General features: G+C 38.8%; 1 protein-coding gene across 5 annotated transcripts in view; it reads left to right on the top strand.

Moving 5' to 3' along the window:
• The window catches only part of ARID1B (AT-rich interaction domain 1B), a 525,082-nt gene that overhangs the window by 395,574 nt on the left and 114,011 nt on the right, over nt 1-15,497 (top strand). For all 5 annotated transcript variants that reach the window (XM_042445231.1, XM_042445228.1, XM_042445230.1 and 2 more), the window contains exon 7: nt 842-931. In XM_042445231.1, coding sequence (XP_042301165.1) covers nt 842-931 — 90 coding nt within the window. The remainder of the gene's footprint in view (nt 1-841; nt 932-15,497) is intronic.

The following is a 15,497-nucleotide window of genomic DNA, read 5'->3' as shown; positions in this document are numbered from 1 at the left end:
TACTGTTGATGCAAGCAATTCTGTCTGCATCGTTGCCTATAGCTATGTAAATATTCAGGTCGAGATGTAAATCAACTTGTGATGTGCTTGTGATGCCATCTGTGAAGTCACATTTTCCTTTGGTTAAACATTATTTGGATTCCTTTCTCAGTCAGTTCACATGCTAGTTTTGGATAGTGTAAGTTATGATTTAAGCTCTTCTTTGGATGACACAGTTCATGCCACAGGCATTATATACACATTAGTTTTACTGCTCTGTTAAATTTGACTCTGAGATAACATTCAATCCATTGATTCAGTGGTAGATTGTTTTGTTTTGTTTTGTTTCAAACAACACAGATGAAATTTATCTTTGGTTCTGTTGTTGGCAGCTGTCCATTCCTGGCTGGAGGCCAGATAAAGCTCGACAGGATGAGTCCCACTGTTCAGCAGACTTGGATTTGTTAAACTGCCTCACAAAAATATGTGTCAGGAGATTTGCAACTGCAAATTGGATCATGTCAGTGATGTTGGGAACAGGCTCAGTACAAAATTGAACATCTCAGCATGCCTGATGTTAAATATGTTTATGCATGCTTTTTCCTTGGGCTCCAAGTAATAAATAAATATATAAATGAAGAAATGGTTGTAAAAAGGCTAAACCTATTGCATTATCTCTGGGAAGGACACAGCACATTTTAGTCATTTACAGAACAGTCTTGTGCATGGTTTCCCAGGAGTAAGCCCAACTGGACACAATGGAATTTACATTCAGAGAAAATGTTTCAGTTATGTTTTCCTACACCATATTTTGCTTCACTGGGAGCAAGTTATTTATTTTATCTATCTATATATGTTACAGGTAGCCAGATGACATCCCAGACTCCTGGTAGCCAGTCAGAATCTGGATCCCATCCTGCTTTGAGCCAGTCCCCGATGCCCCAGGACCGAGGTATGTGTTAGAAGATAAGTAGCATTGCATTGAAGGCTGATAAAAGAGGGGTGATATTTGCTTGTGTGTTCTTTCAACAAGGAAATCCAACTTTTAATCATTTATTAGCAAAAGTTCTATATGAAACTATTTTCTGTGGGGACAGTAAATGAAAAAGAGGTATCTACAAGAACTTAGTTAAAAGAAAGAGCTCAGTGTTCTAAAAAACATTTGTTATCAGAGGATCTTGCTAGATTCCCAGTGGTCTTCAAAAAAAGGCCTGGACACAGGAAACATTATTTATAAATATCTGACTTAGAATTTGGTCTCTGAAGGATAAGCATGTTAAACTGTTTTGCAACCAGCAATTTTCCCACAGTTTCAAAATGTTGATAAATTCATATGCTTTTTGTGATAACCCATAAATTTTCTTTTCCTATAAAATTAAAGCAGATTGGAGTGGGTAGGCTGAAAATGCATTTCTGTCCCTTTTGTCTCAAAATGCCTTTCACACTGCAGTTCAAATGTGTTCAACATGATCTTAGAGGAACAGAGTCTTTATTCCTACAATGCGAAGTGAGATTCTGTGAATTAGTATATGAGCGTGTATTGCTAATCAGCAATTTTTAAAGGATTAGAAAGAGAGGGATTGTGTGGGTTCTTTTCTATATTCCATGTTATTTGGAGCAAGGTACTAGTTTCACATGCATTTGTTGCTGCAGTCAAAGATGGGATAAAGTACACACTCCATTATTGTCAGAAAGAGAAGAGTACAATTTGTCCTGGAAACACTGCCCCAGCTCTCTCATCCATCAAGCCTTTCGCATGAGCATAAAAAGTTATGCCTGCTGAAATTTTGAAGTTCTTGGGCATTGTTTTCCTTTGCTTCATTCTTTGGATCCTTTGTTACATGCCCCTAGGTTTTACATTTAACGTATCCTTGGATCATATCAAAATCCATAATTTTGGCCCCAAAACCTGCCCTCAACTTGTACAGGAGGTCAACTTACAGTCCAGTATGTATGGTATGTTTTCTCTATGTCAAGAAATAGAGGCTGGGGGTTTCTTATGTTTGTACTTAGATGTTTCTTAGCATGTGGGCAATCCCTTCTCCACCCCCCTCCTTGGAATCTACCTTGAATCATATATCTCAATGACTCTATTGAAGAGAACTGATTGCTGGCTTAACAAGTTCACTATGAATCATCTGATCTCACCCACAAACTATAGTTATAGGTGTTCCTTATCACATCTTACAAAATGCAAATATCTTTGCTGGAGGTGCAAAAATATACCGCCAGTTAACTGTGGCTTTGGGTTCAGCCAAGGTACCTAAATCATGTCAGAACTACTGGGCTAAATGAAGGGGGAATATTTTTCCTGTAGTATTAAATTCTGGGCTGCAAGAAGACTCCAAGTTCTAGGGCTTAAATCTCTTTTTGCTGTGCATTTATCTGCCCTTGGGAACGTTTCCAGCTGAGGTCATTGATTGGAGCTGAACATCAGTGTCTTCATTGCCTCATGAAGAATCTGATGAAATGCAGGGGAGAAAAGCATCCAACTTTTAATCACAAGGCCAAATAAAAATGGTTGGATTTTTTTTAATGAATAATTTATTGTGACCTGCAGTTTAAGAATTTAGACTCTAATCTTCAAATTGCTCTGTTGGCACAAGCCTGCTGCCATTTTGTTTCTAAAAAATTCTTCCACTGTTTCTCCTCAACAGACTTGCCTTTTTATTCAGAATATTTATTGAAGCTCCTGTCATGCTACAGCTAATCTTTGTGACCTAGCTTGTTTAAAATGTCCATTTGTTTCATGCAGCAGATATGAAATTTGTAACCAGTGAGGTCATATTGATTTTTTGCAGAGCACGTTTCCCCAAAGCTTCTGTAAGGTCTGAGAAGTGCGCATATAAACATGCGTGCATTCCCTTTTGTGTCCTGTCATTGATTAGAAACTTCTTTGAAATGGAAAACTTCACCTTTTTAAAAGGCTGTTACATTAGTTGATTCTTTTGCTTGCTTGAACTGTTTTCCACTGAACAGAAGAAGGGAAAGCACAAGGGCTCAAAGGGAAGGTGCTTGTCATTTACTGATAAAAACCCAAGCAGAAAATCGTTCCTGCTGAAGACACCTGATCCGCAAGCATCTGTTACAGTAATTTAAACACTTGACTTACCAATCTAAACATTTCCAGCTAAAAACATCAAGTGACCCTCCAATTTCAGTCAGTGTTTTTGTTCCTTCTAGCACTTTGTGTAACATTTCTGTCCTTGTTCAGAGAAATGAATGAACTGATGGAACAAAAGACCACTAATGTGTTTATTGAAAAGATCTCAGCACTCTTGGTTCTTAGTCACATTCTCTGTAGAATGTTTTTACTATTTAAGACCACAATTGAACACAGTTCTTGAGTTCAAGCCACACAAACAATCTATTATGTTTATAGTTATTTCTTTCTGAAAATGTTTTATTTTATTTATTTTATTTTATTTTATTTTATTTTTGGGTTTACCATGACTGCTTAGCAGCCAGCTGTGTGTTTTTAAGCCTAAGAGTATAATATATGTCACTATCACAAAACAGAATTTTGGAAAAATGTTGTATACAAGCTGTTGTATTTCCAAAATTTGGCATCAGAGGGATCTTCAAGTTAATAAGGTGTGCTTATCATGTGTTATCCACCACTGGTTTAACCTATAAGGTCTGTGGTCTGGATGCTGGTTTGTCAGGTAAGCTATAAAAATATTGAAATACTATTTATCTATTATGTGATCTCTCTGTTAGACTAAAATAGAAAATATAAAATCTTTTATTAAAAGATTAATGAAAAGTGGCTAAATATTTTCTTCTGTATTCTAAGAGAGCTCCCCAAGCACCCATTTGTTTGGCATCCTGAGTGCACTTTTTGGTTTGAAATAAGTATGCCCTGGTTCATCATCCTCAAATTAAAACAGCAGAGAGGAAACAGCTAAAAACACAGAATCTAATGGAAACATTACATGCTCTCATGCTGTTATTCTGGCATATACTCTTGTGTGGGGGATGCTTTAAAAGCCCTTATTTATTAAGGCAAATGTATATGGGTCAGGATTAATTAAAAAAAACTTTTAATTGTTCTTCCATTATAATTTTCACAGCAGTATGTAGTTAAATATTCATGATAATGCTGATGATATGCTAAAGGTCTGGAATAGGTCTGGAGTTTCAAAATCAACACAGGTTATTTAACCCTTTTCATCTGGTGCACCATCAGAGACTTGCTCAGTAAAATCCCAGAGCTCTGGAATAATTAGAAGAAAGTAATGAGGATTTAATTAGTCCTTGAAATGTGCTGAAATAGGACCACTGAGAACTTTTTTTTCTCCCTGTTTGGACATGGATTGCAAGTAGAATTGATGCCATTGCAGTTGCTGTGATGTGCTAGAAAATGTATTCCATTGCTGGAGGCAGTTTCATGGCACCATTCTGTGACTGTCAGATCTGCATGGAAGGTACCCATCATGAGAGCTTCCGAAAACCCCTTGTCTGTGCCACCCTTTGCCAATATCCAGCTTTTCATCCTTCTTCCTCTAGGGCCTTTTCCCCCCTTCTCATCATTTACGAGCTGCATCTTGTGATAGTGTTTCATCTTGCTTTGTGTCTTGGTTTTACATGGGGGTGGAGAGGAAAGAGGGGGTGTTCCAGTACTGTGTTCAGGGGGGGGGGAGGCATTGCAAAGAATCACAGTGGGTAACAAATTGCAGCCTTATAGAATCCAGGTGTTGAGTTGAGCAAAACCTTGATCTATTTGAAACAGCTGCATGTGAGCATTATCTCAAAATCAAGTTCTTATTTAGTATTAGATCTTCACAGAAGTGATATTTATCAGTAGCTGCAATGTAGTAAATTTAAATGGCTTTTTGGCACTGGAGATAGTTATCCACCAAGAAGCAGAAACAGATGGGATGTGATCTGGCATTTTGATGTTCTCTTTGTGTTTTTTTCCACGCACACATACTAAACAGCAAACTGAATTTCTGTAACTACAAGCTCTTGATTTACTTATTCCTTTTAAAGTTCTTTACTTCCATCATCTACATCCTGTCACTTCATCACCCATTTATTTTCATTTAATGAAACACAAACACATTTATCTCTTTGGAAGTCATATGTACCTCTTAGGGAATTTTCTCTCATATATCCTACCCAGATATTATTATGGTTTAATATTGACATTTGATAAAGAATCCCTTTTCCCTGACATCTATTTACTACAGTATCTTTAAGTGAGAGACAAAGTAAGAAAAATCCTACTCAAATTGCAACTTGAATAGCATTATGGATTGTTTTTAAATCTTAAAAGGATGCCCTTTCTCCTATTCTTCTTTCACATGGGGATTTAAAATCTGATGCAGAGAAAAGAGAGTAAATGTATTCTTGCAATTATTTTTCTTTTTAATGTGCATTCATTTCATACTTCTATATTCCCCTTATCCTCAGCCATCGAAATTATTGCATAGCAAATACACATACATAACACTTCAAATTAAATCTGGTAAAATACAGAATCATTAAAAAACATACATAGCAGGAAAATAAAATATCATCAGAAAGCTAGGGGTGGTTTACACATATGGTTGCAGAACTTTCAGCATGTTTCTTTCCAGTGGTGCCTTTCCACACATTTATCCATGAGCCAGTGATTGTTTTCTGGTCATAATCCAGAACGTTCATGAAGGTATACACAATCCCTTTGTTGCCATTTTGCTTTTTCCTTTATACAAATGGTGAAAGAAAAGATGAAGCCCTGTTTAATGACAGCTTATCATAGTATATAAACTAGGAAACATGATTAATAGCTTCCAAGCAAACCCAGGATTCAGAGGCCATCTTTGGATGATGCACTCAGCCCTCCCTATCCATAATCTGTGGCTACCAATTCAAGTATCCATGGCTTGAAAATATTCAAAAACCACGTAAAATCTGAAAAGCAAACCTTGATTTTGCAATTTTATATAAGGGACACCATTTTATTATCCATTGTATTTAATGGGACTTGAACATCCATGGCTTTTGATATCTATGGGGTGAACCAAACCCCAGTGGACATAAAGGATGCACTGTATTTGAAAGTTTGTTTCTGAATCTGGCTGGTTTGCAAATCATTAGACATAGTTATTGACCGAAAGGGAAGAGCATGGTGGCAGCAGACAGCTGCATGCCAGTGCATGGAGCTCATTGATATTCCAATTTATTAAATTGGAATTTGATTGTCCAGACGTGGCCATTGTGGGTTACTTTGCAGTTTAATTGTTTGTCATTATCATGCAACACTTGGACCCCATTTCTACATCTGTAGATGGGGAACTATTAAGGGTCAATTATACAACCAATTAGGACCTTCCTAATCTTTTCTACTCCTACTTCATAGGTCCCTTAGGTCTATCTGTAGACCCCCCCATCCCAGGATCCATGGATGTTAGGAACATCTGGGATAAACCAGTACAGTATCTAAATAGCCTAAAGGCACCAGATCCTGTCTGATCTTGGAAGCTAAGCAGGGTCAGCCCTGGTGAGTACTTGAATGGGAGACTGCTAACAAATACTAGGTAGTATAGGCTATATTTTAGAGTAAGGAACTGGTAAAATCACCTCTGACTAATCCTTGCCTAAGCAAACCCTTATGGGGTCACCATAAGTCGACAGGCAGCTTGAAGGACATAAACACACATGCTAAAACAGAAAACCCAATATATAAAATAATCAGTTCCCAAATATCTGCTGGAGTCAAAAGGTCTTCACTTGACAATGAAAGAGAGTTCAGACTCTACAAGGAGAGCAATCCCTCTCCTCCATTCCCTCCAAGTATTCTTGTGAAGGCAGTGGAATTGAGAAAAGTGTTTTCCTCTTAGTGTTTTTGGGCAGTGTCATATGGGAAGATACAATCCTTCTGATAACCTAGACCCAAGTTTCATAGGACTTTGGAAACTTATTTGGCATGTTTTTATAATTGGGCCATCCAGTCCTAGATATAAACCAGATTTCTGCAAGCATATGTTATAAAGGAATCCTTAGGACACTTGAGAGACAGCATGGTGCAGTAGTTTGAGCATTGAACTACCACTCTGGAGATCAAAGTTCAATTCCCCGTTTGACCATTTTAAACTTACTGGATGAGTTCTGCACTCTCAGCCTCAGAAAACTCCATGATAGGGTTACCTTAGGGTCACCATAAAGTCAGCGTAGTGTAGTGGTTTGAATGTTGGACTAGTACTCTAGAGACCAGGGTTTGTCTCCCAGCTTGGCCATGTAAACCCACTGGGTGACCTTAGGCAAGTCACACTCTCTCATTGCCTTAGAGGATGGCAATGGCAAAACTCCTCTGAAGAAAATTACCAAGGAAAACTTGCCAAGGGTCGCCATAGGTCAGAAACAACTTGAAAGCACAGAAGAACAACAACAAAGAGTCACTACAAGATGGAAATGACCTGAAGGCACACAACTACAACATAGGGCTCTTACTGAAAACCTCACTATACAGGTTAGAAACAAATTGAAAGCTGTCCTTAAGTACTAAAGCCACAAAGCAAAAAGAGCTAAGTCATGATATTTCTTTAACATGCCACAAACCAATTAACTGTGTCTTTTGAGTATATTTTAATCAGTGAGAGTTTGGGAGATATGTGGTATTTCTCTTCCAATTGGGATTTATGCTTTCAGTTTGAGACATTTTCCTACTGACTTTTGGTCTGGTTGGACAGTGCATGTCAAGGGGAAAGGGCAACTTTTCTGGTTCTGGTTCAAGCCTTTAAAAGTGATGTCAGAGTGCCAGACCTGCTCTGTTCTTGGGAATCTCAATGCCAGTTCCAGCACCTGATGGACAGCAGCTTCAGACCGAATATCATAGAATCATAGAATCATAGAGTTGGAAGAGACCACTAGGGCCATCCAGTCCAACCCCCTGCCATGCAGGAAATCCAAATCAAAGCATCCCTGACAGATGGCCATCCAGCCTCTGTTTAAAGTCCTCCAAGGAAGGATACTCTATCACCCTCCGAGGGAGTGCATTCCACTGTCGAACAGCCCTTACTGTCAGGAAGTTCCTCCTAATGTTCAGGTGGAATCTCTTTTCCTGTAGCTTGCATCCATTGTTCCGGGTTCTGTTCTCTGGAGCAGAAGAAAACAAGCTTGTTCCCTCCTCAATATGACATCCCTTCCAATATTTAAATAGCGCTATCATATCACCTCTTAACCTTCTTTTCTCCAGGCTAAACATCCCCAGCTCCCTAAGTCGTTCCTCATAGGACATGGTTTCCAGACCCTTCACCATTTTTGTCGCCCTCCTTTGGACACGCTCCAGTTTCTCAATGTCCTTTCTGAATTGTGGCGCCCAGAACTAGACACAATATTCTAGGTGGGGCCTGACCAAAGCAGAATACAGTGGCACTATTACTTCTCTTGATCTAGACACTATACTTTTATTGATGCAGCCTAAAATTGCATTGGCCTTTTTAGCTGCCGCATCACACTGTTGACTCATGTTCAACTTGTGGTCTACTTGGGCTCCCAGATCGCTTTCACACATAGTTTCATTCAGCCAGGTGTCCCCCATCCTATATTTGTGCATTTTATTTTTCGGCCCTAAGTGCAATACCTTACATTTCTCCGTGATGAATTTCATTTTGTTAGCTGTGGCCCCAGCTTTCTATTCTATTCAGGTCATTTTGAATCTTGGTCCTGTCCTCTGGAGTATTAGCTATTCCTCCTAATTTGGTGTCATCTGCAAATTTGATAAGTATGCTCCCAATTCTGTCATCCAGGTCATTGATAAAGATGTTGAATAGCACTGGGCCCAGGACAGAGCCCTGTGGGACCCCACTGGTCACTTCTCTCCAGGATGAAAAGGAGCCATTGTTGAGCACCCTTTGGGTTCGGCCGGTCAACCAGTTACAAATCCATGTAACAGTTGCCTTGTCTAGCCCACATTTTACAAGCTTGTATGCAAGAATGTCATGGGAAACCTTGTCAAAGGCCTTACTGATATCAAGTTATACTATATCCACAGCATTCCCTTCATCTACCAAGCTGGTAATTTTATCAAAGAAAGAGATTAGATTTGTCTGGCATGACCTGTTTCTCTGAAACCCATGTCGAGTTTTTGTGATTATGGAATTGCCATCTAGATGTTCACAGACTCTTTGTTTAATTATCTGCTCTAGAATCTTTCCTGGGATTGATGTCAGACTAACTGGACGATAATTGTTGGGATAGTCTTTTTTTCCCTTTTTGAATATGGGGACAACGTTTGCCCTCCGCCAGTCTGCTGGGACTTCTCCCGTTTTCCGGGAGTTTTCAAAGATTATTGCCAATGGCTCCGATATTACATTTGCCAGTTCTTTTAATACCCTTGGATGGAGTTCATCTGGTCCTGGAGACTTAAATTCATTTAGATTAATAAGGTATTCCTCTACTATCTACTTATTCTGAGCTGAAATTCCCCTATTCTGTCCTCTGCTCCATTATCCTCAGGTTGAGCACCCTTTGCCTTTTCTGAGAAGACTGAGGCAAAGAAGGTGTTGAGTAATTCTGCCTTTTCTCTGTCCCCTGTTAACATTTTGCCATCTTCTCCACGGAGTGGCCCTACCATTTCCTTCTTCTTCCTTTTGCTGCAGACATATCCAAAAAAGCCCTTTTTATTGTTCTTAACCTCTCTAGCAAGCCTGAGTTCATTCTGTGCTTTAGCTTTTCTGACTTTACCCCTACACATGCCTGCTATTTCTTTGAATTCCTTTTTTGTGATTTCCCCCTTTTTCCATTTCTTATACATGTTCCGTTTCAAACTTAGCTCGGTTGAAAGTTCCTTAGTCATCCATCCTGGTTTCTTGAGACTTCTCCCGTTTTTCTTTCTCACCGGAACTGTTTGAAATTGTGCCTTCAGTATCTCCCTTTTGAGAATTTCCCATCCGTCCTGAACTCCTTTATCTTTTAGTACTTCTGACCATGGAATCGCCCTCAATACTTCCCTAAGTTTACTGAAATTTGCTCTCCTAAAGTCTAGAATGTGTGTTTGACTATGCCTGGCTTCTCCTTTCCACTGTATTACAAACTCCAGGAGAACATGGTCACTTCCACCTAATGATCCCACCACTTGCACCCCATTAACCAAGTCATCCTTGTTGGTTAGGATCAGATCTAAAATAGCTGACCCCCTTGTTGCCTCTTCCACCTTTTGGACAGTGAAATTGTCTTCCAGGCAAGTGAGGAATTTGCTAGACCTTGAGGATTTTGCTGAGTTTGACTTCCAGCAAATATCAGGATAGTTGAAGTCACCCATCACTACTACATTTCTCCTTTCTGAGTGTGTGGTCATCTGTTCTAGAAAGGTATCATCCAATTCCTCAGTCTGACTTGGGGGTCTGTAGTAGACTCCCACAATAATATCCTTGTTGTTTGCCTCCCCTTTAATTTTTATCCAGATGCTCTCCACCTGGCTGCCAGTATTGATGTCCTTGATTTCTTCACTGGTGTAAATATCTCTGACATATAGTGCTATTCCTCCTCCTTTCCTGTTTGGCCTATTTCTCTTAAAAAGGTTATACCTCTCTATTTCCACATTCCAATTATAAGACTCATCCCACCAGGGATGCCTATTATATCATATTTGCTTTGTTGTACTAGGAGTTCGAGTTCATCTTGCTTATTTTCCATGCTCTGTGCATTAGTGTAGAGACATCGCAGATCACGGGTCCCATTTACTTGCTGCTTGTGCAAGATTTTTTGCCTCCAACTGTTGGGTCCTTGCACTTTTTTTCTTGTTTCCTCTATGTCAGTTTGACTATTTTCACCATCCCTTTCACCTTCCTTAATATTGTCTCCCTTCCTCACGGAACTCAGTTTAAAGCCCTCCTGATCAATTTAAAGCCCTCCTGATCAGCCAGTTTCATCTTTAGATTGAGAATATTTTCGGCATGTGCTAAATATACAGCAATAGTGCCTTTTTTGCTAACAGAAGTGAAAGGAACAGAGTATATCTGAGAGAAGAAGCCATCCTCATAAACTGTTCAGCAGCAGAAGACAGGCTTGAATTAAATAATCATGTCACCTGAATCAAAACCTAAAAACAAGTCTCAGACAAATATTGTTATCCAGCAGCTGGTTACTGGAGGTTTCCTTTGGTAAATGTAGTTATATTCTTAAAGATGAATTTTTATATACTAAACTAAAACAGGATTATTTTATTTTATTTTTATTGTTGCTGAGACTGGGGAAAGAGCATCTGATTATATTCCTGCCTTTATATAATAACTAAGAGTAAGACACCTCAGTAGAAATACTTATTCACATTTTTGTTAGATGTCTGAAACTTCAGCCTCTAGGCTTTGGTAAGAAAATAGGTCAGAATGTTCAATGCTGAAGGACTTCAGAAAGTGACAGTAGATATTCCTGTAACTAGCAATAAAGTTACTGAATTTGGTCACTCACTCTGGGACAAGTTTCCTGCATGAGCTGTGTAATCCCTAGTTCCTCTAGGCTAGCTGTTGGTAAACATCTTAATTCAAAAGCATTGTAATCTTGGTTGGTCTACTACTATATGAAAGCTTTTTAAAAGTACTGAATCCCTCATCTAGTTTTATTTGACATGTGGGAGATTATTTTAAAACCAAACAGCAAAGGATTACAAGCTATAATATGTGCCTTATAATGGGAGGGGGGGAGTTAGCTAACACTAAGAAAGGGCAGAATGCAAATGTGTTGGGAAAATAGCCTATATTTTAGGGCAAAGGGGGGGGGGAATTATTTACAAAACCTTGCACACAGAAACCAATATCTTGTGAACATCTAGAGTTCAGAACAAGCAGGAGTGAGTGAATGCCCATTACAGAGAAAGTCTCATAATATATGCTTGGCTCTATAGACAGGCAAATTCCTATCTACTCAGTTCTCTTCTTAGCATCACCTGCACAGCATCATTGAGAGCACCTCTTTCCTACTTCTGAGGATTGGCATGCATTAAAAATATTTTCCACTTACGGAGGTATCATATAGTGTAGAATTCAGCCCCTCCCTCAGGACTCCAAGCTTTTTCAGTCACCTTGTGTCCCAGTTTTGGGAAAGGTGGGGTATTGATAGTTATTAATGATAAGTATTTGACTCTTAATATTTTTGGACACTGTAAAGTCTTCAAAAAGGACTGCAACTGCAGGAGGAAATTCCCCATCTCTCAGAGGAACAGAAAGTTTTTTTTCTATCTCTTATTGAATGTTCAGGTTCCTACTCTTTAGAGAATCTGGGAATAGGAGAATAGCTTGGAGTGTAGACCTTTCTGTCTAGCCTATGGCCAAGTTTCCCTTGGGATAGTAAGGTAGGCAACACCTCTTCTACCATCTGTCCCAAGCTCTCCTGCCTTGTGGTTCAGCAGAGGATTTACAGGGACCACTCCTGCCAAACTAGGATAGTTGGTGAACATGTATCTGTTCCCATTTCTGAACACCTACTATGCACAAGAGAATAAATACCTTTGCCTCTGTAAGAACTCTAGAAATTTTCTACCTTTGTGTGCCCATATATTTGGTTGTATATATGCAACACAGTAGATCAGCCTTCCCCAAGCTGGTGACTTTTGGCAATGCTAAAATATATCACCCACCATCCAAATCCAGTGTGGCCATGAAGCAGGCTGAGGGATACTCTAATAGATAGGTGGTTGGTCCAGATAAGCAGGTCTGTTTTCAGAAGCATTTTATGATTGGTTCTATTTGCACAGGGTGGCAAGCTGTTGTGCTTGGGATAGTGGGCTAAAGGTTTCATGGTCTAATTTGTTTGCATCCTACATTGTAGTGACAAATGCCAGTCACGTCTTTACAACTGTGCCCTTTGTATATCACTGTGATGTGTATATGAGACAGCATTAGGTAAGATTTGCATAAGGAAAGGGTGGGTTTTTCTTCCCAGGCTACCATCTGGGTGATCTGTCTAATCCTTCCCCCGATTCCTATTTATCAATGATAGATTATATTAATTTCAAGGCTAGACAGGATGAGGGTAAAGAAGGGAAGGGGATAAATTTAAACATCACTGCCTGCCATACATAGATGAGTTTCTTTGTCATATCAGAGAGAGAACTGGAGAGAGATTCAGCCACTTAACTTAATAGCACAGCTGGTAGAACACTAGGGGGTCTGGGTTAAAGCTTTAGCTAGGTCATTATTTTCTGCCTTCGCCAAAGCAATTCAGTTTGTGAAGAGATATGGGAAAACAAATAAACACTAAAGACAGTATACAGAATTTAAACATGGAGGGTTTTAAAATCTACAAGAAATGGAACACACTTCTCTTCTCACTAGAAACTTGGCACCTTTGAGAGAAAGTAAATTGGCATCAGCAGCCTTTGGAATGAGAGACAAATTTCCAAAGGTGATGGGTGGCATAACTCTTATTTCACCCAAGCAGTAAAGAAGCATCTTTTGTTGAACTGGTGTAAAGAAACATGCCAATCATTCTATGCACAACAGCAGATGCAAACATGAAAATAAATGGTTGGGAAAGCAAAGAAAAGTATGTTGTATGTTATTGTGACCCAATGAACCTCCAGTCCTTTGCTGTCACTGAGAAATGCTCACTGAAATAGCTTACAGTATATATTAGCTAATGAAACTGCTCACCAGAACAGGAAAACTGGAAAGCAGAGGGATTGTTTGTCAAATTAACTGTGATGAATCAGGACTTGCATTAACCTGGTTTCTTTGCAGAGACATTTATAGTTCCCTTCCCCCCACTGCTTTTAAAATTCAGTATTTGACATTTTGTGAAGTGGAAGATGATGTGTTATCAGAAGCTAGTTAAGAGAGCACCTTGCTTTTAGTTTCCACTGCTTCTTTGATTCTGTTCCAATTGATTTTGTAATGCTTCAGTACATCCACTGAGACTGCTGCTCATGCAAATCTTTAAAGAGAGTGTTTTGTCAATAGTTTGTTCCATACATTATAAATATTATTCCATGCCCCTTGAATCTTGGGGAGACAACCTCTTCTTTGGGATTTACACCGCTTTTATAACTCTCTCCTCTTATATTTAAAATTACTTTTTGTTCTTTGACAGCAAGTTCAATAATCAAAATGGCCCTCAGCATATGAGTTCAGTGGATCCTTTTCATGCAGTCTGACTGGATACTTCATTTCATTATCTGAAGTGAACAGAGTCTATTACCAACTTCATATCATTGTCCTGATTATACTGATTTGGAGGTTTTTATCAATTTAATTCCTATATCTCTATTCCATGTAATAGTATAGATACTAAAATAGCTTTAGCCACCTCATATTTGATGCTGCTGGTTTGGGAGAAGCAGCTGTTGTGTACTGAGGCTCAGGGTTTTTTTTTAGAAGGGATCAATAAGAAGTGTTAAAATTGGCTTATTTGTTAGGTACTGTACTGGAATATTAGATTACGGTAGCTCTTATATTTCTGAATACTTTTCTCCCCCTGTACTTGAAAATACAAACATACTTCTCTCTTTTAAGACATGCTTCTGTTTTCTGTTTCTGTTTTTAATTGCTTAGTGTGCCTCCTGTTTCCTTTACATTTCATTCTCCAACCCTGTCTTCCATCTGTACATTTCAATCCCCAAAGAAATTAATGGTGGGAAAGTAAAATTACACCTCTCCACTGGGACAGTAGTACAAATTCAACATTTATTGGGAGAACAAAGCATATGCCTGCAACAAACATGAAGATGTATTCTAGAGGAGGGAAGGACAAAAATGAAACAAGATGAAGTGTGACACAAATACTTGCCTGCATATGTCCTTAGTAAGACAGTGCTGGTTTTGGGTGTACAATTCCAAGGACATTCTTTACAGAACCAATACACTGTAACATAAGTGCTTCTAGTACTAGTTCCCCACTGAAGAGTTTTGTGAAGAGTAATTTTCTCCATGACAGGGTTGCTGTTGTAACTCTAAACTAAAAAAAGGCAGGAGGCAGATTGAGCTGAAAGCAGCACACACCAACCATTGTGTTGTTTTTGAGCAACAGTGGTTCTACTGGAATGTGCCACTTAGGCTGATCCTGCACTCTTCTCTTTCTTCTTTGAAGCAGCTAAGAACTGCCTGGCTCTACCTTCAGAAAGAGTCCAATTGAATCTGTGCTCGTGCCACTTAAAAACTCTCCTTCCCAAAACAGTCTCCTCAGGATCAAGGTGAAAAACAAGCACCCAAACTGAATGAAGATCAAAGATACCTGCCTTGGTTCTCCTCTGCAAAATGAAACCATAAATTGAGATAGATAAAATAATCCTGTTGCTTATTTTATTTTTTTGCACTATAAATGCTGGTTGTTAACTTACCATAACTGTGATCTTTGTGGCCAGGTGCTATGGCACAGGCAAATGTGATGGCTCCCAGTTCTTACTCTGAACAGTAAAGAACAAGAAGGCAAGGATGATTTTTATGGAATTACCAGCGACCACTAGTTAATTAAGTATTTTTACAAATATTCATGTCCTTAAACATTGGTCAGATATCTTGGATGCTGCTTCTACCATTTTTGTAAACTATTATTATTATTATTATTATTATTATTATTATTATTATTATTATTATTAT

This window comes from Sceloporus undulatus, chromosome 1 (genome assembly GCF_019175285.1).
Source record: "Sceloporus undulatus isolate JIND9_A2432 ecotype Alabama chromosome 1, SceUnd_v1.1, whole genome shotgun sequence".
In the NCBI taxonomy this organism is placed as follows: domain Eukaryota; kingdom Metazoa; phylum Chordata; class Lepidosauria; order Squamata; family Phrynosomatidae; genus Sceloporus; species Sceloporus undulatus.
The sequence above is the reverse complement of the archived record's forward strand: the minus strand, read 5'-3'. Positions and strand labels throughout refer to the sequence as shown.